The sequence below is a fragment of the Oncorhynchus tshawytscha genome, linkage group LG09 (assembly GCF_018296145.1).
Source record: "Oncorhynchus tshawytscha isolate Ot180627B linkage group LG09, Otsh_v2.0, whole genome shotgun sequence".
In the NCBI taxonomy this organism is placed as follows: domain Eukaryota; kingdom Metazoa; phylum Chordata; class Actinopteri; order Salmoniformes; family Salmonidae; genus Oncorhynchus; species Oncorhynchus tshawytscha.
Genome location: NC_056437.1, coordinates 50,304,468 through 50,325,353, shown reverse-complemented (window position 1 = coordinate 50,325,353; position 20,886 = coordinate 50,304,468). Strand labels below are relative to the sequence as shown.

General features: G+C 43.4%; 1 protein-coding gene across 25 annotated transcripts in view; it reads left to right on the top strand.

Annotated features, from left to right (window-relative positions):
- picalma (phosphatidylinositol binding clathrin assembly protein a) overlaps nt 1-20,886 on the top strand; it is a 56,007-nt gene that overhangs the window by 32,862 nt on the left and 2,259 nt on the right. For 6 of the 25 annotated variants that reach the window (XR_006084106.1, XR_002954679.2, XR_002954680.2 and 3 more), the window contains 15 exons: nt 26-67; nt 4,166-4,251; nt 4,828-4,951; nt 5,220-5,356; nt 8,806-8,906; nt 10,449-10,595; nt 11,178-11,261; nt 11,589-11,669; nt 11,916-12,008; nt 13,530-13,649; nt 13,846-13,876; nt 13,996-14,095; nt 14,423-14,446; nt 16,819-16,878; nt 18,444-18,548. Coding sequence is in view for 8 of the 25 variants with exons in the window: in XM_024432189.2 (XP_024287957.1) it covers nt 26-67; nt 4,166-4,251; nt 4,828-4,951; nt 5,220-5,356; nt 8,806-8,906; nt 10,449-10,595; nt 11,178-11,261; nt 11,589-11,669; nt 11,916-12,008; nt 13,530-13,649; nt 13,846-13,876; nt 13,996-14,095; nt 14,423-14,446; nt 16,819-16,878; nt 18,444-18,548 (1,335 nt within the window). In the remaining 17 variants the exon portion in view is untranslated. Of the gene's footprint in view, nt 1-25; nt 68-4,165; nt 4,252-4,827; nt 4,952-5,219; nt 5,357-8,805; nt 8,907-10,448; nt 10,596-11,177; nt 11,262-11,588; nt 11,670-11,915; nt 13,309-13,529; nt 13,650-13,845; nt 13,881-13,995; nt 14,096-14,422; nt 14,447-15,041; nt 15,688-16,818; nt 16,879-18,443; nt 18,549-19,696; nt 19,801-20,886 lie in introns of those variants that run through there. The other 19 variants (XR_006084105.1, XM_024432186.2, XM_024432185.2 and 16 more) reach the window with 17 other exon arrangements.

The following is a 20,886-nucleotide window of genomic DNA, read 5'->3' as shown; positions in this document are numbered from 1 at the left end:
TTGACCCACCTCTTTTTCCTTTCAGCAAGTAGGGATTGATCGAGGGGACATTCCAGACCTCTCCCAGGTAAGATGTTAAAAGTGAGGTAAAGGCAAACTGCTGCCAACATCCTCAGATCAACTAAACACATCACACCAATACTCTACAATCAATAATCGCTCCCTGTGCAATCCCGTATTGACTACAAGACATTCCTCCACGCCTAGAAATTCCTCCACAACCTGGCACCCACTGAACTCGCTGACCTTCTCCCAGACTATGCCCCTCCCTCCGCTTTGCTGTTTTCCTTTTCACCCCCACATTCCAGTTCTTCATCGTGGGTGCTAGGGCCTTCAGCTGCTTGGCACCCAGGCTCTGGAAAGCACTCCCCCCACACATACGACATGCAGACAGTCATCTCATTCAAAACACACCTCTTAGAGAAACTATAGCCCAGTGTCCACCCCCCCCGCCCCCCCGCACCTTCCTAGTTCCCGTGTGTGTCCCCAACTCCTTGTCCGAAACTGGGTCTGTATCCTATTCCCAACTCTACCCCCTAAACCCTTATCCTAAACTGGGTTCGTATCCTCTACCCAACCCCCTCCATCCCTCCTTTTTATCGGTCCTGTTTTGATCTGGTCCTTTGATTTTTAAATTGCACTTTTAATTGATGCACTTGATTTTATGCACTACACTTGATTTTATGTAGGCTTACTTTAACTGTCCTTGAGTATCTTGAAAGGCTTTCCCCAAATAAAATGTATTTGTCACTTTCCTCTATCTGCCTGAAAGTGCACTGAGATGGAGCCCTGCTGGACCCCTTAGCTTGACTTTACTTTCAACCCCACCTTAATGTGCTGACTGCTCTCACCACCCTGCCACCTGCTGCAGTTTCAGACCTTCCAAATTGCTCCAGGGCTCTGTACCTATGCACAGCTCTAGCTATAACATAACATATTGCTTGCTGGGCCCACACTGCATGTAGGCCTGTCATAGAGGAAATGCCAGACTTGGTCCCTGTCTGAATACTTTTAAATGCTTCCGTCCTCCCTTCAGATAATCACAGATCTGATTTGGTTGGATTGGTGAAAGCAATAGCAATGGGTTGATATCCTTTCTCTCATCTATCCAATCACTTCTAGACCTGTGAGCAAGGCAGTGAGAAAGGGGTGCACTTAATTTGCATTCAAACCAGGCCTCACTCGCTCTCCCCTGACCTTGCACTGCATACAGCACATAAAGGTGTTAACATCTGCCTTTGTCAAGGGCTATATCGAGTTGGCTAGAGCCGAGATGAAAGAACCAGGAGGAAAATAATACACCTACTTTGCATATATTGGAATTAGCTTAGCTTAGCTTCAGGTAACTGCCAAAATAAAGGAAACTCTACCATAAAGTGTCTTAATAGGGCGTTACAAGTTGGCAGAACAGTGTCAATGCGATGTAGATTCTTCAAGTGTCTGGAACTCTATTGGAGGGATGTGGTGCCATTCTTCCTCAAATTCTTTAAGTTGGTGTTTTGTTTATGGTGGTGGAAAACATTGTCTCAGGCGCCTCTACAGAATCTCCCTTAAGTGTTCAATTGGGTTGCAAATCTGGGCCCAGTTTTTCAAAAACGAATTATCTGGATTTTGCCGACAGGATTAAATGCATTGAAATGTAATTAATAGAACGCTGGTCCCCATTTAAGACAATGATTAGTCCACTCTATTCATTCTATTGCTATGCATTTAATCCTATCCGATAGGTGAAATTCAGATAGATCTGCTGATTTACACACACAGCAAATATTTTACTGTCCTTGTGGGAAGCTGAAATGTATTTACACTCCTAGTTTCCATAAACCTTGAGCCTAAAATAGCCTTTGTTCTTGGGCATTGGGGAACGGTTCCTTGATTCTACTATCCTTGTGGGGTCTTGTCGATTTCCGGTAACCAGGACAGTAAATCCAAGCCCCCCCACACCTCCTTGGTTCTGGTACCGGTTCCGACAGTTCCGTTTGGAAAGCATTCAGACCCCTTGACTTTTTCCAAATGTAGTGTCAGAGCAAAAACCAAGCCATGATGTCAAATGAACTGTTAGTAGAGCCTAGAGACAGTATTGTGTCGAGGCACAGATCTGGGGAAGGGTACCAAAACATTTCTGCAGCGTTAAAGGTCCCAAAAAACACATTGGCCTCCATATTTCTTAAATGGAAGAAGTTTTGAACCACCAAGACTCTTCCTAGAGCTGGTTGCCCGGACAAACGGCAATCTGGGGAGAAGGGCCTTGGTCAGGGATGTGACCAAGAACCCGATGATCACTGACACAGCTCTAGAGTTCCTCTGTGGAGATAGTTGTCCTTCTGGAAGGTTCCTCTATCTCTGCAGTACTCCACCAATCAGGCCTTTATGGTAGTGGCCAGACTGAAGCCACTCAGTAAAAGGCACATGGAGTTTGCCCAAAGGCGCCTAAAGACTCTCAGACCATGAGAAACAAGATTGAATTCTTTGGCCTGAATTCCAAGCATCACATCTGGAGCAAACCTCGTACCATCCCTACAGTGAAGCATGGTGGTGGCAGCATCATGCTGTGGGGATGTGTTTCAGTGACCGGGACAGAGAGACTAGTCAGGATCAAGGCGGAGGAAAGTGCAGAGATCCTCAATTAAAATCTGCTCAGGACCTCAGACTGGGGTGAAGGTTCACCTGCCAACAGGACAACGACCCTAAGCACACAGACAAGACAACGCAGGAGTGGCTTCGGGGACAAGTCTCTGAATGTCCTTGAGTGGCCTAGCCAGAGCACGGACTTGAACCCAATCTAACATCTCTGGAGAGACCTGAAAATAGCTGTGCAGCGACGCTCCCCATCCAACCTGACAGAGCTTAAGAGGATCTACAGAGAAGGGAGAAACTCCCCAAATACAGGTGTGTCATACCAAAGAAGACTCGAGGCTGTAATTGCTGCTAAAATGGCTTCAACAAATTACTGAGCTTCGACAAATTACAGACATAATTATGCAGACAAGGCCGAGTATAGCCCACAAAGATCTCTGCCACGGCACAACCCAAGGGGGGGTGCCAACCCAGACAGGAAGATCACATCATAGATTTGAAACAAACACTTTGTCATAGATGGACAAGATTAATAAGAGATGAAAGGCGAATTCAGGAAGCCAAGCTAGAGCTCTGACGTTCACAGCGGTGTGGGCAGATGTTTAGATCGAGAGACCCTGTAGAAAATATAAATCTCTAACATTTTAAATGTACAAATGTATTTTACAGTTATAAGGAAGGTGACATCTTTGTTTCTAAATATAGTATACAATAATCTTTCATACAGTTTTGTTATAGGAAATTATTCATATAAAATGTCATATTTTATCAGATTTGTACTGTTTAATTGAGCCTGTGTCCTCAAGTGATTATACCTCAGCAGTTTATAAATATTTCTACCAGGAAGATGCTATTTGAACCTTCCCTGGCATATGCAGGAGTACTAGTTATTGTTTATGGCCCTCATGATAAATAATCACTTTTGGGGACTACTTTGATTACCGGTTCAATTTCAATTTAGTGACACCCCCCATATGTTCCTTTTGAGACCAAGTCACAGATCTCTTCTAGCCAAAAAAATGAGCCAATGGGCGTTTTTCTACATGGACTGTCAATTGCTTAATTAACTCGGGAACCAAACCTGTGGAAGCACCTGCTTTCAATATACTTTGTATACATCACTTACTCAAGGGTTTCCTTTATTTTGGCAGTTACCTGTTTCTCTCACTTACTTACCTAATCTTAGAATAACATGTTTAACCTTGTTTTTACGAACATGTTCAGATGGTGCTTTACCAAGACCAGCAGTATTTTACAAGGTCTCATTTTGTGCTTTGTATTTTACTGTTTTTGGATTTGTTTTAAATTCCTTTAGTTAGTTGGTACCTTTCTCCCAAAACCTATTTTATTATCTCTGACAATTATCACCTTCATATTCTATCTTTCCTTAATTTTCCATCTTCAGATTACAGTTTGTGTAAGTATCCATCTCACTCTTTCTGTGTTTGTAAGCCTAGTACGTTCTCTTCGTGTGCGTTGTGAAATAGCTGAGCATCCTTACTGTTTGTGTTTCCTTCTGCTGTTACCCGGTTGTGATTTATATTTTTTCCTGAAATTTGAACTCACTGTGTCTTTCCATTTATAATAGGCCCCCAGTAGCCTCTTAGATGCCTTGGAGCAGCATTTGGCTTCTTTAGAAGGGAAGAAGGTGAAAGATTCCACAGCAGCCAGCAGGTAGTCATTTTCCCTTCCCTTTGCTCACTTGCCAGTCCAATGCAGTCCAGTTAGACAAAGCCTGTTTGCTCAGGCACTACATTTAGCAAGTGGGTATGAGCTGAAGTGTTTGTTGGTGGGCAGCAATCCCAACAATATGTTTTGTTACTGTGGTCCAATGTATGCTTTTCCTTTTCTGTGTTTTGCCAGTTTCCTTGAAAATATTAACAAATGCTCCGGGAGCTACAGTTGCAATGTTTTTATCTTCAATTTATGCAAGTCCTACATTGTTTTGTCTAATATCAGGGGCATTTGATTTGTTTCCTTTTTGTGTCTTTGAATGCACTATAATTATGTGCACTGACCATCAGTGCGCATACAGGGTTTCTGTTTAGAATGGGAGAAGTGTATTATAAAATTGAATTATCCCTCAAGCAGAAATCCTTTCTATTTTATGCCAATCTCCTGCTACTATTGTAGCCATCTATCGAAGTGCAGTTCGTTTGACAGCACAGCACTTTTGACAATGGCCTGTTAACAGTCGTCCCCCCGTCCCCCTGCTGAACCCTGTCTCTTCCTCTTTTTCTGTCCCTTAAGGGCTAGCACACTCTCCAACGCTGTCTCCTCTTTGGCCAACACGGGCATATCTTTCACCAAAGTGGACGAGAGGGAGAAACAGGCAGCTCTGGAGGAAGAGCAGGCTCGCCTAAAAGCGCTAAAGGTACATTTTTCTTCTAGTGCCCTTGTTCGCTCTGCATATTACCCTACTGGGTTTAATCTGTTCTGGTTTTTCAGTGTTTTGGGATTCTTTTTTTTTTAGCTCATAAATTGCTCTCCTGAGGTCATTAGTCATTGGCTGATGATTCCAGTTACTCCCCAGCACCAAATTAAGTTAAAAAATAACATTTTCAGAGCTTGTATTTTAATTTGATCTGGCTAGTAGGTAGGCCTGGTGTTGGGTTTTGTTGAATTTGTCCCGGTCTACTTAGGAGCAGCGTCTGAAGGAACTCCAGAAGGGGCCTTCTTTCGCTGCCACCACAGCTGCCTCCCCTGTGTCAATGGACGGTGGGACCATCAACACAGCACCGGCCATTGACCTCTTCTCCACGCCCAGCTTCGCAAACAGGTGAGAGCACCCCTTATATCCTAGCCCTTACCCATATCTATGCCCGACTGCCTCCTCCCTTCTGACCATCAACACCAGTGTCTTCCCAGTGTAACTGATGGAGCGAGGAGAGTCTGTCACTAAACGGGCAACATGGCAGAGTAGTGAAGGCAGAGGCTGATACTCAAACAGCTGTCGGGTCTGTCTAGCAAAATGCTGTGAAGTTGCATAGACTGAGGAATGTTAGTAGTTCATACAGACAAACTTTAGTTACTCGGCTAGCTAATAAAACTTGTGCTGAGCAAAATAATGAGGAGTTTGGTGCCATTGCTTTGCTGCCAGCTCGTTCATAAAGGTTGGTAGCACTGTCATTTATCAATAAACTGCCTAACTCCTCACAGTTATGTTTCTTTATTTAAAATATACTTCCACTCCATCATAGATGCCATGCTGGCTGGCCAAAGTACTTTTTATATACAGGAAACAGCCTATATGAATGGAAGCACTTGAGTAAATGAGGGATACAAAGAAAGTATATTGAAAGCGGGTGCTTCTGCAATTAACATCCCATTGTGCTTAGGGTCAGACATTTGTAGGATCTATGCCAAGACTCATTTGAAGCTGTTCTGGCTTGTGGTGGCCCAACGCTCTAAGACACTGTTGCGGTTTCCTTCTTCTGTGTGGTTTTATGTACCCGTGTCTACTATTGTAATTCCATTATTTTCAGTGCACATTAATGTAAAAGTGGCGGTGTTGGCCAAAAAACTAGATTACATGCGTAGTGTCCAAGCACTGATATGATCACAACTCCTTGTGGAGTTGATGTGTGTGTCCCAAAAGGCATCCTATTCCCTAAAGTACACTACCGTTGACCAGAGCCATATAGGGAATAGGGTGCCATTTGGGATGCACCTATGTTTACGTTTATTTACCCATCCAGTTATTTCAGATCTTTGAGTGGGGCATTAATAGTAGCCTTGTGGTTGAGGTTGTTGAATTTAGACTGGGCAAACCTCCTCATTCCACACTAGCAAGCCACTGCTCAGTAGTTCAGGGCCTATTCCAAGAGAAGCCAGACAAGACAGTCAGTGCCATGTTACCATATAGCCAAATACTCCATTGCTATTAATAGGTCTGCCCATCTATTCTTACACACTGTGCCTTTGCCCACCTAAAGATACATTCCATTGGCATCGATTTCTGTCGTGCCACAGTTGCATGAATGTCAATGTACTTCTAAAAAAATAATCTCATACATAAAATGTAAGCATTTATAATGATACAATTATATCTCCAACATTAAGGTGGATGGCAAGGGTGCTTGTTGCTTAACTGCACCTCTAGAACGTATTCAAATCAAATTTTATTTGTCACATACACATGGTTAGCAGATGTTAATGCGAGTGTAGCAATGCTTGTGCTTCTAGTTCCGACAATGCAGTAATAACCAAGTAATCTAACTAACAATTCCAAAACTACTGTCTTATACACAGTGTAAGGGGATAAAGAATATGTATATAAGGATATATGAATGAGTGATGGTACAGAGGAGCATAGGCAAGATACAGTAGATGGTATCGAGTACAGTATATACATATGAGATGAGTATGTAAACAAAGTGGCATAGTTAAAGTGGCTAGTGATACATGTATTACATAAGGATGCAGTCGCTGATATAGAGTACAGTATATACGTATGCATATGAGATGAATAATGTAGGGTAAGTAACATTATATAAGGTAGCATTGTTTAAAGTGGCTAGTGATATATTTACATTTCCCATCAATTCCCATTATTAAAGTGGCTGGAGTTGAGTCCGTGTCAGTGTGTTGGCAGCAGCCACTCAATGTTAGTGGTGGCTGTTTAACAGTCTGATGGCCTTGAGATAGAAGCTGTTTTTCAGTCTCTCGGTCCCAGCTTTGATGCACCTGTACTGACCTTGCCTTCTGGATGATAGCGGGGTGAACAGGCAGTGGCTCGGGTGGTTGATGTCCTTGATGATCTTTATGGCCTTCCTGTAACATCGGGTGGTGTAGGTGTCCTGGAGGGCAGGTAGTTTGCCCCCGGTGATGCGTTGTGCAGACCTCACTACCCTCTGGAGAGCCTTACGGTTGTGGGCGGAGCAGTTGCCGTACCAGGCGGTGATACAGCCAGCCAGGATGCTCTCGATTGTGCATCTGTAGAAGTTTGTGCTTTTGGTGACAAGCCGAATTTCTTCAGCCTCCTGAGGTTTTGTTGACGTTGAGTGTGAGGTTATTTTCCTGACGCCACACTCCGAGGGCCCTCACCTCCTCCCTGTAGGCCGTCTCGTTGTTGGTAATCAAGCCTACCACTTTTGTGTCGTCCGCAAACTTGATGATTGAGTTGGAGGCGTGCGTGGCCACGCAGTCGTGGGTAAACAGGGAGTACAGGAGAGGGCTCAGAACGCACCCTTGTGGGGCCCCAGTGTTGAGGATCAGCGGGGAGGAGATGTTGTTGCCTACCCTCACCACCTGGGGGCGGCCCGTCAGGAAGTCCAGTACCCAGTTGCACAGGGCGGGGTCGAGACCCAGGGTCTCGAGCTTGATGACGAGCTTGGAGGGTACTATGGTGTTGAATGCCGAGCTGTAGTCGATGAACAGCATTCTCACATAGGTATTCCTCTTGTCCAGGTGGGTTAGAGCAGTGTGGTTGAGATTGCATCGTCTGTGGACCTATTTGGGCGGTAAGCAAATTGGAGTGGGTTTAGGGTGTCAGGTAGGGTGGAGGTGATATGGTCCTTGACTAGTCTCTCAAAGCACTTCATGATGACGGAAGTGAGTGCTACGGGGCGGTAGTCGTTTAGCTCAGTTACCTTAGTTTTCTTGGGAACAGGAACATTGGTGGCCCTCTTGAAGCATGTGGGAACAGCAGACTGGTATAGGGATTGATTGAATATGTCTGTAAACACACCGGCCAGCTGGTCTGCGCATGCTCTGAGGGCGCGGCTGGGGATGCCGTCTGGGCCTGCAGCCTTGCGAGGGTTAACACGTTTAAATGTCTTACTCACCTCGGCTGCAGTGAAGGAGAGTCCATATGTTTTCGTTGCAGGCCGTGTCAGTGGCACTGTATTGTCCTCTCTGCATTCCCATGTTCGAGTCAGATCAGGGTAGCTGTTCAAGGAGAGCCTCTGGCTGTTCAAAGGTTATTGATTGCATGTGACTTTCAGAGAGACTACTGTTTCACCTGCTCGACTGCTCAAACAAGACTGCAACGTTTGTCTTCAGTGTGTGTGCTTGAAATGTTTGGGATTTAAAAAAAAAAAAAATTTGTTTGTAGGTGAAGGGTGGGAGTAAGGAATAGGTAGAAAGCCTCCCCCGTCTGCTAGATGCAACTTCTACCTTGAGCGTTATGAAAACCTTTTGAATAGGCTACGGTAGAGTTGGGGATTTAGCTTTTTGGGAGACTGATGAATCTTTGTCTTACACTTCTCTTCCTCCTCTCCACTCAAGCACTTCCAAGGCGGCGAGCGACCTGCTGGACTTGCAGCCTGTGTTTCAGCAGCAGGCACTGCCCATCTCCACTGGCCTGCCGACAGCCAACACATGGGGAGGTGAAAGCTCCCATCACACCGTGAACACCTGTTTTACACCCCTTATTGACAAGCATACTGTACATATACACACTCTTTCATTGTATTCCTCTGTGTAAACTAATGTGATAGGCCTGTACATGTGTCATAGTCATACATGTTCAAGCAAGCTCAAGCTCGTGCCTACTTAAACGACTTATTAACTCAGTTTGCTGGTGGGGGATATTCCTTGTGTATTTGACCTAACTCCTGAAGGCTATTGGGGAACTTGAATTGGGTGGTGAGGCCTCCTGAGTGGCGCGGCAGTCTAAGGCACTACATTGCAGTGCTAGAGGTGTCACTACAGACCCGGGTGCGATCCCGGGCTGTATTTCAGCCGGCCGTGATCGGGGGTCCCATAGGGCGGCACACAATTTGGCCCAGCGTCTTCAGGGTTAGGTGAGGGTTTGGCCAGGGGGGCTTCACTCCGCTCACCGCACTCTAGCGACTCCTTGTGGCGGGCCGTGTGCCTGCAGGCTGACCTCGGTCGTCAGTAGAACGGTGTTTCTTCCGACACATTGGTGCTTCTGGGTTAAGTAGGCGGGTGTTAAGAAGCGCTTTTTGGCGGACGCGTGACTTGACCTTTGCCTCACGATCACGTTGAGTTGCAGAAATGAGACTAGATAGAAATTGGGGAGAAAATAGGGGGTAAAATAAAATTTGGATGGTGAGACTTCTCAATATCAGCTAAAGTCAATCAACAGTTAAATCACAGTTGGGTAGTTTGCTAGGCAAACTGTCAGCAACTCCGGCTGGACTGTGCACATATTCAAGTTGTTAATTTACCCCATCTGATTGCTATGACACCTTCTGTCCATTCATGGGATTGGTAGTTAAACCTCATGACAGAGGTGGCAAATTAAGAGGGACCTTTTATCTTGAGTGCCCTGTAATGTTGTGTGTGCTTTGGAATTCAGGGTCTTGTATCAATTGGAAAGTAAATAATGATAAGTTTGAAATTATTAGATACAAACCAACCTGTTTGCCTTTTCACTTACAAATACACCAAGTTTAGTGTCCCTCAACTAAAACGTTCTTTTGTTTTATTCCAGTCATTGTGCTATCGCTTGTTAGCATTGGCTTGCGAAAGTACTAAACTTCCTTTTATTCTGAACACGTAGACATACAAATGGTATCCACAAGTTAATCTTACTTTAGGGAATTAGACAAAGGGCATTGCTAAAATTCTGAAGTATACCTTTTTTTTAAGGCTGTTTCATGTGAACATTTTGGACTGGTGCACAAATTTAGTATATGGCCTTTGGTGTAAACATATTATGGGGTTAGATGCATGTGATAGAAGAACCTGCTTAATGTCAAATATTGCTTACTGTAGCTTAGATACAATTTTTGACAGTGAGGCTTTTTTTTATTTTTATAAGAACTCAGTTCATGAATTCTGGTGTGGGTTTTATGTTCTGCCGCACCCTGTGTTGTTTCTGCATGCTTCGTTTGACCTGACTCATCGTCCTCTACTAATACCTCCCGGTTCTCTTCTTCTGTTTGTTCCCTTTGCCTGTGTAGATCCTTTCACTTCTACAGAAGCTGTCGATGACTCCATTCCAAACTTTAACCCTTTCCTATCACATCCTGTTGTTGATGCTGTCCATCTACCTGTCGAATCTTCCGATGGTGTTAGTTCTAGGACACCCAGTCATGAAATGTTTGGTGGTAAACAACATTTTTCTTTCTATTATGGGGTGTTGTCAATTTTCCTCATTTGTCGTATTCAGCCTGGATGTACCATTCTGCCCTCTTTGTCCTAGTTTTTACACCTCAAGCTGTGAGTGCGTGTGATTTGTATTTACATGGGGTATATGATGTTGTAGTTAGAGATGCTGGCGCTACCAATGTTTTTTTCAGGAATCGGGTGCTTATCTGGGTCGTTGTTGGTCTTTGGTATTCCAAATAAGGAAAGGTGATAGTGTTTCCCATAAATGACCGCACCAACAATGTTTTAAGTATATGGTGCACTTTTATTTTGAAAAAGATGATTCATTTCGACCGTGTGGTCTTTGTCAATTTCTTGCACGTTACCTAAAACACTTGCTGCGACAGTATATTATTAGTTTTTGTTTGACTGTGTGCTGTGATGACACAGGAGATTTGAATGCCGCTGACTCCTTTTCCTCATATAATGTATATAATGTAACAGACTTCTGTCATTTGTTTTTGATTTTTTCTTTCTTTTTAAGTGACAAGGAAACCAATCGCAGTGTTGCTTGAATTTGTATTTTATTTTTGATTCTCCAGATCATTACAATCCCTTTATTGATTCGAACACCTCCATTGCATCTGATCATGAGCACACAGTGCGGATAGAGCAGGTTATCTCAGGTACTATGATGGGAAACCTAACTGACCTATGTTTTCTGGAAACCACGGAAACATAGGACCCTGAACCTACCCCGGGTTCATGTTTGCTCTGGTGTAGCTGCTTTCCTGATTGCCATTTTGTGTTTAAGCTTTTTGAAGAATTCCTTCCTTTTCACAAACTGCTCTGCTAGATTTTACTTTTCCATTTTGACCATCTTGTGCACTTTTCTGGCGCTATACTTCTCATTTGTCGTTTATCTTCATTTCTAATCTTGTTTCTCAATGTGCCTTCTAAAACGGCCTCTCTTTGCTGTCCATCCTTCCTGCTTGCCTCTGGTTGTGTGTCAGACTCCTTCTGTGGGCCAGCATCTTACCCTACCACCCCTCTCTTTCAATCTGAGCCCCCTGCTGTAGCTGGTCTATTTGGAGGTAAGTACCTGGGGCTTGCCATTCCTACTGTCTCGTCTTATCTCTGGTCCGAATAGTGAACTTGGATGTACAGAATAGATTTGAATAGACAAGGGTTTCTGCAAGATGGCTGAAGATGGTGGAACCATCCTACTTAAGTTAACAAGTGAAAGAAATTACTTCAATTTTACACCAGTAAGCTTAATGGCTTGATTAATGCCTCAACTAATATCAGCCCCCAACCCTCTTCTGTTTCCTCTGACCCAGGGTTCTCAGCTTCTCCCACCCCGCAGCCTCAGACCGCCAGAGGCCTTAATGTCGACTTTGACTCTGTGTTTGGCAACAACGTGGACTCGGCTGGTAAAGATCACATATCCCCCTACCTCTCCCAATTTACCACCATGAAATATGGGCATGAAATGATCTGCTTTGAAGTGTTCTGTCGCTTCACATAAGTTACCCTTCGGCACATCTCTAGGATCAGCTTACCCTCTCCTAATTCTAACCTTGACCATCAGAGGGGAATCACAAACCTGAACATAGAACAGTGTCTAGGGGCAACATAATGCTTCTCCCATGGGCACCACATCCTCTGCTGCCCACTGGGGGCAACTCACCTCATGGGCCATCGCAGTGCTTGGGGATTGGATGTTTTGGAAATGACTTCAATATACTTGCAGCGAGTGCTTGGTCAATGATTGAGAAAATGTACCACCATGAAATATGGGCATGAATGATTTGCTTTGAAGTGTTCCAAAAGAAGCATTCATTTTCTTTTATATTTTGGGGGATGGGAAAGCAGACTTCCCTCAGGGATTCATATGCACTATTTTCAGTTACCTGTCTGTCATTCAAGTCATGGTGGTTTTCAGGTCTGCTCTGGTGCCTTTGAGCTTCTTTAACGAACACTTCTTGAACTCTCACTGCTGGGGCCTGCAACATGGCAGTTTGTCATGAATAGAACCCAAAGACTCCGGGTAGTGCTTTCCTCAGCATCACACTGTAACATAACACTTAAAAGAAACTTCCCAAAAGCTATGTTTTGGTATTTGTTTCATTAGCCCGTTGATATAGTCCCAGAATGTTTTGCAAGCTATCAACTTTCAAAATGCAGCCAGTATGATGCATTTAGCGTAGTTTAAAGGAATACTACATTCAAAAAACATATTTTAGTACTTTGTCAATTTTTCTATTGTTAAAATCCCCCCCACTTTTTTTTCTCCATGTTTTCAAGATAAAGCACTTTATGGAAAGCAAAAGCATTCCATGATACATCATAGGATGTAAAATGCATGATGTTATTTTTTTTGTGTAGTATTCCTTAAGTCCATCTAGTCATTTTATTCCTTTCACATTGTCTAATCTTCATGATCTTTAAGGAAAACAGAAGAGCTTAGGAAATTAGTATTGGGACTACATCACTCAATATAGACTACTGCCCCTGAGTAGTTGGGCTTATGAAGTCATAAGCACGTCACCGATGGGAACATTTGTCAGCTCAATAAAGTGTTAGTGAAGAGAGGAGAATGTACACGTATGTAATGTGTGGTTTTTGGGGCGTTTCGCTCACGACCTCACTGTTGTTTTTGTTTCTCTCCCTTGTCCATTGGGTGAACACACACTTTGGGCCTTGGCTTTTGCATGGCACATGCATGACTGGGTGAGTGAGTTGACTACACACTCCTTAGTCCCGGACCGCCAGAAATGTCATTTTTTCATGCGACACCCGCTTCCCATTTCGCTCACGTTAACCATTTCCTCTTACCTGTCTCGTCTCTGTCATTGTTGTGTGTCGTCTGGCGTTCCTTTACTACCTGCTTTTCCCCTCCGTCACTCCCTCCCTCCCACCCTGCCCCCTTTTCTTTTAAAACAATGTTTTAGGTGGCATCCTCAAACCTACAGTGGCCTCCTTGCCCGGCCAGGGGCAAATCCCCAGCGGGCAGCAGCCTGGGAAGCTGGTGTCCGACGACCTGGACTCGTCCTTGGCTAACCTTGTCGGCAGTATGTATCATTAACGTGCTCCTTAGGCCTTTCTCCTACTTTACTGTAATGGTCAACTGCATATGCTATTGATGAATAGCCAACATTTTTTAGCAGACCAGCTTCCAGATGAAGTGTCACGTGCCAGCTCTGTTGGACATTGTCAAATCAGTGGCTCTATGCACTCAACTGTCAATTCATTCTCTTTCCTTTTCAGATTTGGGAATTGGCAATGGCGTGGCAAAAAAGTAAGAATGCTATGTTAACTAAACCAGAATCACTTTAAAAACTTTTTTTTTTAAATTCCCCCCCAATACTGATATGGCAGTGAAATGAAAAATAATTAACATTTCCATTTTTTATTTAGTGATATTCATTGGAGTCAGCCTGGTGAGAAGAAGTTGACGGGTGGAAACAATTGGCAACCAAAGACTGCTCCCTCTACCACATGGAACCCTGCCACCATGGTAAGTTTGTTCGGTATAAGTCTTGATTATCTATAGTCTTCAAAGTTCTGATCACAAAAATCGATTGCGGTGCTCAATATAAATTATACGATTTATGAAAGGAAATGTGTCATTTCCTCATCTGCTTTTGGAATTGTTTATCCAACCCAAACGCTGCTTGGTTTAAGTTCCTGGTGCATACGGATCATATGGACAGGAAGCACCAACTGCCTTTTAGTGTTTGTTTTTTTACTGTGTTAACTTGTATTTTTTGTTTCAATATTTTCTAATCTCTGTCTCAAATGTCTGCTGCATTGTATAATTGTTCTCCTGGGGGAAAAAATACAGAACGGAATGCATTTCCCACAATACGTAAGTTTCAATGGTCGTACCGTTTCCTGCACTTTTACCAAAGCTGGCATGCCTGGTATTAACCCCACACATTCACCCAGTCACGTCTTCTCTCTGACTTGTGGGCCAAGAGGCCCGGGTCACTCATCACCCGCCCTGCGGTCTGCCCCGTGGGCGCCTTACGACCTGCTGACCTCAATCTAACACCGATGCCACAGCATGATATGTCATGACTGACCTCTCCTCCTCGCCTCAACCCTTTGATCTCCAAAGGCTGGTTTATACTAGGTGTAACGACATGTCTCTAGACTAAAAGAATACGTCCATGAACCGTTGTTACACCTACTGTACATTTTTTTTATTTTTTATAATCCTTTGCGGTCTTTGTATAGCTTCTGGTCACACATTACTCTGAGCCTGCATTAAGGGTCACATACTACCTGTATAATAAGGACTTAACTGTTGTGACACCACGACAGTCATAACATGACAACCTGTTTTAGTAGGGTGAAACATTTTGGAACTATCTGAATTTCTACAATAGGAACACCCCTTTTGAGGGTGGTGGTGTGACCACTCTAAATCGGTAAAAGTTAACAAGATCTGTTTCCATAAGCTGATCTCGCCTGCCGAAAGACCATGGTATCTTTTGTCTATTGATACTGTCAAGGCCAATGGGAGGATGGACAAGAAGGTAAGCTCTTGGGTAGCTGCATGATCTACAACTAACAAGCTTTATGCTATGTTTTACCCAGACATCACTTTACAGTAAGTCATCTCTTCGATTTAAAAAAATATATTTATTTATTTTTTCCTTTGTTTCTTCTGAACAGTGTGCCAAACTGCATGTTGGCTGGGAGGCTAGCAAGACACCCCAGTTTGGTTATCGCAAAACGACTGCTCATGATTTGCATAAAGTTCTGATGGCACCGTCAAGCCTCTGCACTTCACCTCCCTTTCATTGAAAATGACTGCTTTCTGTTTGGGCATTATAAATAGTATCTGGTGAAAACCCAGAGTTAAGATTTGCCACATTCTAACTGATAATTCAGTGGAAGGTTAATGGTTGTAAAATCGATCACAAAAAAAAAAATTACGGTGGTTACCTTGGTCACCAAGAATAATGACTCAGCTTCCAAGCTGTTGAAAGCGGCCTTTGTTTTGAATGGAAATACAGATAAATTTTTTGGGCGATGTTTGGATGTTCAGTCTCCCTGATACTTGACATCAAAAAAAAAAAAAAAACTGCCGTACACCAATATTTGTAAGCATTATGTTTGACTAAGATGTTAACCTTTTGGGCAACACGATCAAAACGGGATTCCAAAACGCAAATACTTAAAATAATGTTTTAAGCAACATTTAGCTTTTTTTTTTTTTTTTTCACCTCACCCTGGACACTTTCTGGTAAGAGTCTTTGAATCAGAACTTTACTGCCATGCAACAGTAGTTGCTAGGTATGGTTTCTGTCCCATTGAATTGACTGTGATTTAAGCTTCCACAGTGGACTCCCTGGCCTAAATTATCAACATTGTGTTTTAGTGTTGTCAGAAGGTGCTGGGCTATAATGACTTTCAGAGGTGCAGTAGCAGAGAGCTTCTCCGGAACCTGATAATTACCTGCATATTTTCCTATTCAAGCAAATGTCTGCAATCGTTTTGCATGGCCTATATTGTCTGCCGAGTATGCTTTGAAAGTTGAAAAATGGCTGCTGGACTATCGAAACAAGTGCTGAGTATGTAATGAAACCCACATTTATGTTTTATATACGTCCACTTGTTCATTGTCTGTTTTTCAATGGCTTGATTTGCTAATTAAATATTTCCTTCCCGAGGGTGCCTTTTCCATTCAACTGAAAGGCCTGTGATGTTGAAACAAATCGGGGTTTGTTACTACTCTGAGGGCTGTTTGAGAGTCTAGTAGTTTCTCTATAAAAGCCCCCCTCGCGCTGTCTTTTTCAGAAGAGCAGCTCTGCACCTGCAAGTAACAGCTTCAGGGCTCTCTCGCTCTCTCTCTCACCCTAACACACACTGTAAGGGTAAACTAGGGGGAATAAGGACAGGCATGCCAAATGTTTGCCAGATGTGCCATTAGTCTTGCCAAAGTGGGAGCAGGCAGGCAATGAGACTGAAGTGTTGCATGTGAATGGGACAATTGTTCATCTCTCAGACAAGCTACAAAGACAACTTTGTTCAGGTGGGTTGTTTCTGGAGAGGAGGGAACTATACGGACCAAAATGACTAAGCATTTGCACCTGTTTTGCAAAAGTGATTAATGAACTAAATAAACATGAATATAAAACGGTCATTATTTACAATTGGTTATATGCGAACTGCGTAAAAGTGACGGAGTGTCCTGGTTTATTGAGTGACCATCTTTGCTTGTTATCTCAGGCACCATCTGTCATGGCCTTCCCTGCAACAACGCCGACGGGAATGATGGCATATGGAATGGTAAGATCTTCTTTTCAAGCTATTGCAGCCATGCCCCAATCTTCGTGAGAATGTGCAACCATATCTGACTTCTGGAGCTTTGTGAATGCCTCCCTCAGTACATGAATTATGTTTCTGAACCTTATTTTTAGCTGACAAAGAGAATTCTACACTTTGAACCAATAACAATTGTTTGGTTTACTTATTTCTATTTTATTTTTAAGATTATACATTTGCCTCTGGTTCACTCCAGGGCCCGGGTTCATAAAACATCTCAATGTAGGATCAGTTTTGCCTTTTTAGATTATAAGGAATGGACAGAAGGGGGCCTGATCGTAGATCAGCCCTATTTGACATTTTATGCCTCTAGATCTTCCGATGCAAAGGCACCCATCCCTGTGCTTTCAATGAAGCCATAGGGCAATGATCAAAATGTTAAATTTCACCAGCATAAACTCTGTACAAATTCTAAGCAGAAACATGTCTTTAAATGGCAAAACAGAATCCTGCACCCCCTGTCAAATGGTTCTGCGGGCTTCCCGGGTGGCGCAGTGGTCTAAGGCACTGCATCGCAAGCTGTGCCACTGGAGATTCTGGGTTCTAGCCCAGGCTGTCTCAGCCGGCTGCGACCGGGAGTCCCATGGGGCGACGCACAATTGGCCCAGCATCGTCCGGGTTAGGCCGGCAGGGATTTCCTTGTCTCATCGCGCACTAGCGACTCCTGTGCCGGGCGCAGTGCACGCTGACTAGGTCGCCAGGTGTACGACACATTGGTGCAGCTGGCTTCCGGGTTGGATGTGCGTTGTGTCAAGAAGCAGTGCAGCTAAGGGTTTTGGAGGACGCATGGCTCTCGACCTTCGCCTCTCCCGAGTCCGTACAGGGGTTGCAGTGATGAGACAAGACTAACTACTATCAATTGGATACCAAAAAATTGGGGAGAAGAAAGTGGTAAATTGTTCTGGAGTAGCCTATAGCACATTTTCTGTATTTGTGGGTTAGGGTTGGATGCAGCCTCAGATTTTCACTAGCATGTAGTCTGGTGGATGCGGATGGGTTATTAGATATTGCTGGTGAAAAACCGTAATGTCCAATAAGAAATGCTCGTTTTCCATTGCATGCGGTAATGAACATGACCCTGTTTCCTGGGGTTCTAAATTCTATCAAAGAGAATCTTGGTGGGGAATACCACAGACTAGCCAAAAGGTCCATGACGAATCAAATTGAAAAATGACCAAGACATTGTAATGGATGTCACCTTGTAATGATTGACAATGCAAGCTGTTGATATGCATCAAGATGAGCTGAATCAGCCATGAACTTTTACATCCCAGTGCTTGTGTCTCATTATGGAGCTATATTTGAACTATAGTTAATCAGTAACCAGTGTCAAATCAGCCGAGGATATGTACAATGATTTTGTTCTGTTAACTCGACTGTGCTTGAACTGAGACATCGTACTACTATGTAACCCATCATATCGCTGAAATAATTGACAATTGCTCATGTTATCACCATTTCTTCAGCAGGAGAGTTTGGTGCGCGCAAAACTTTCATGACGTTTTCATTTTTTGTTTGTCTTCCTTCAGCCTCCCCAGATGGGTTCCATGGGTATAATGACCCAGCCCACTATAATGTACAGCCAACCAGTCATGAGGCCAGCCAACCCCTTTGGCACGGCCCCAGGAGCACAGGTACTGGACTCTCCATTCTTCTCCCTTCCCTGGTAGCTTTTCTCTGAACAGATGCCAAGCATTAGGGTGATGTTGCCCCGTAGACGCTGATCTTGGGTCAGTTTAGTATTTTCCGCACCAAAGTAGGAATCCATTGTCGTGAAACTGCCATGTACATTATTTCAAACACCATTTTTATTCCTTCTGACATCAATGCATGTGTGATAGAACAGCAGAGTATGTACTAGAATTGATCATATATTACGCTGCTGGATTCTCAGCTGTTTCGCCCTAATGTGGATATCCGCTTTAAGTTAGGAACAGATGAGGGGAAGCTGATTCTTGATCTGTACCTTGGGGATACTTCACCCCCCCCCCCAGAGCATTTACAAACTCTCCCTGCCCTCGGAGGAGCCTGGTTAGATTGTTCACATCCTCAAACTAGTATCTTTAAGAATGGAGTTGATTACATTGCAATTTGACAAGTTTATTTCAGTTTACTTTCCGACTTGAAATGGATTTGAGCCCAACCATGCTCCCTACTGCCTTGCAATAGAAGGACGTCTGACTGTGGCCTACTTAAACACCCTCTGAGGTGGTATGCCTGCTGTCTGTATGAAAAATATATCTGCAGGATGTATTGTCCAGCCCCACAACTCATTCTCCATAAAAGTGGTATTGGAATATACACATGGTTATTTAATATCACTGTTAAATGGTTTAAAGTGGCAAGTGACTTAAGGAATTATATTCTGGAGGTCAATAGGAATTCTGCGCTTTGGGACTTCTATTCATTACGAGCTTTCATTCACCCTCGTACCATTTCAGCTATTATTCTGAATGATGCCTGGCATGTCAACATAGTATTTAGAATAGGATATAACACCCTCATCCTCATCTCTTCAGTAGGCTCTAAATCAGAACAATAGCTGCCTTAGGAGAGTATCTTGTGAAGCATGTGTTTTTTTCTGACGCGATTTATCTGTTCTCTTGTCAAGAGCTGTAAGGTTTTACCTCTACATTGACTGTGTTAGGGCGCTACACTCTGGACCTGAGCCTGTTCTCTCCATTCTGATCCCTATCTGTAGCTAGGTTCTCCCCTCTTGTTTGTAATTTCCCTCTAGTCGTTCCTCGATTCCCCTCACCCTGTCATTCTCTCTCTGAACTAGCCCTCGGCAGCTTCTAGTCCTTCCAGTCAGAGTCCTCTCAGAGCACCAGGAAAGGACCCCTTTGCACAACTCTCTCTCAAGGATTTCTTGTAGAACCTCTTTAGGTACAACATGTCCTGTGTGTGCGCTGCATGCTCATATCTGCACACTTCTGCCCCGCTTGCCAACACACCAATGTCTCTTGGGTTTGATAATTATTTGTGCTTCAAAGCTTAATGGCCCAGTCTTTCCCTTCATAATCACTCAACCTCCTGTAAGATGTCGCTTGCTCCGTTGCCTTGCATGTCTGCACGGAAGTCTGACCTAGACTGCGAAACAACACTTTTTGAAAAGTACATTGGCCCATGTGACATTTTGACAACGTAGTGAAAGCAGCGCTGTTAACAGACCGCATCACTTCATAAACTGAGACATTTCTTTTGAAAACAAAGCCACATTGGTGTGCATTAAATATTCACTGTCCATTTACAAGCATTTGCATAAATGATCAGCAGCCTCTTGTGGAAGTTGACCGTTAAAATAAATGTCACCAAGTATTGGAGGAATATGGTTTCTTTTGACACTCGTCTATGCTGACAAAATCGAGTGCTTTGAGAATTCTAAATGTTAATTTTCTCTTGAGTGGACTTCAGCCCTGTATGTTTGTTTATCATGCTGCAATTCAAGCTTCAAACCAGGGGTGGAACCAAAATTATATTCCACTGTTCTGACCAGCAAAATAAAGTTCTGAACCAGTTAACTCCTCAAAGTACTGGTTTGTATTCTTATTTTTAGCCTGTGAAATCAAGTTTTTTTTAAACTTTTTAAAAAAACTTTTAGCTCATTAAGTTACTTAATAGAACAGGCAAGCTAGTTGTTTACATTGTGTAAAATGTGACTGAAATTGAGGATGGGAAGAGGGCGTTGAGGAGGCTAAGTGCTGGGTATCTTATCTTAGGTCCAGAATTATACCTGGGAGGAGCAATTTTGAATGTCCTTAGTTTGAGCTAGCTACTGTAGCTAACAAGCTTGAGCAAGCTAGCAAGCTCGTGTGTGCAGAGTGGCACCAGAATTAAAAACACGTCTTACCTTTTTTGTAGTTAATAGATCCAACTTGAGACGTGATAACTGGGCCTGTAGTGTCCTTAACTAGCATTGAAAAAGTGAATCCATTCTTCTCTAGCTAATTAAAAATCTTTCTCCTTATCTTC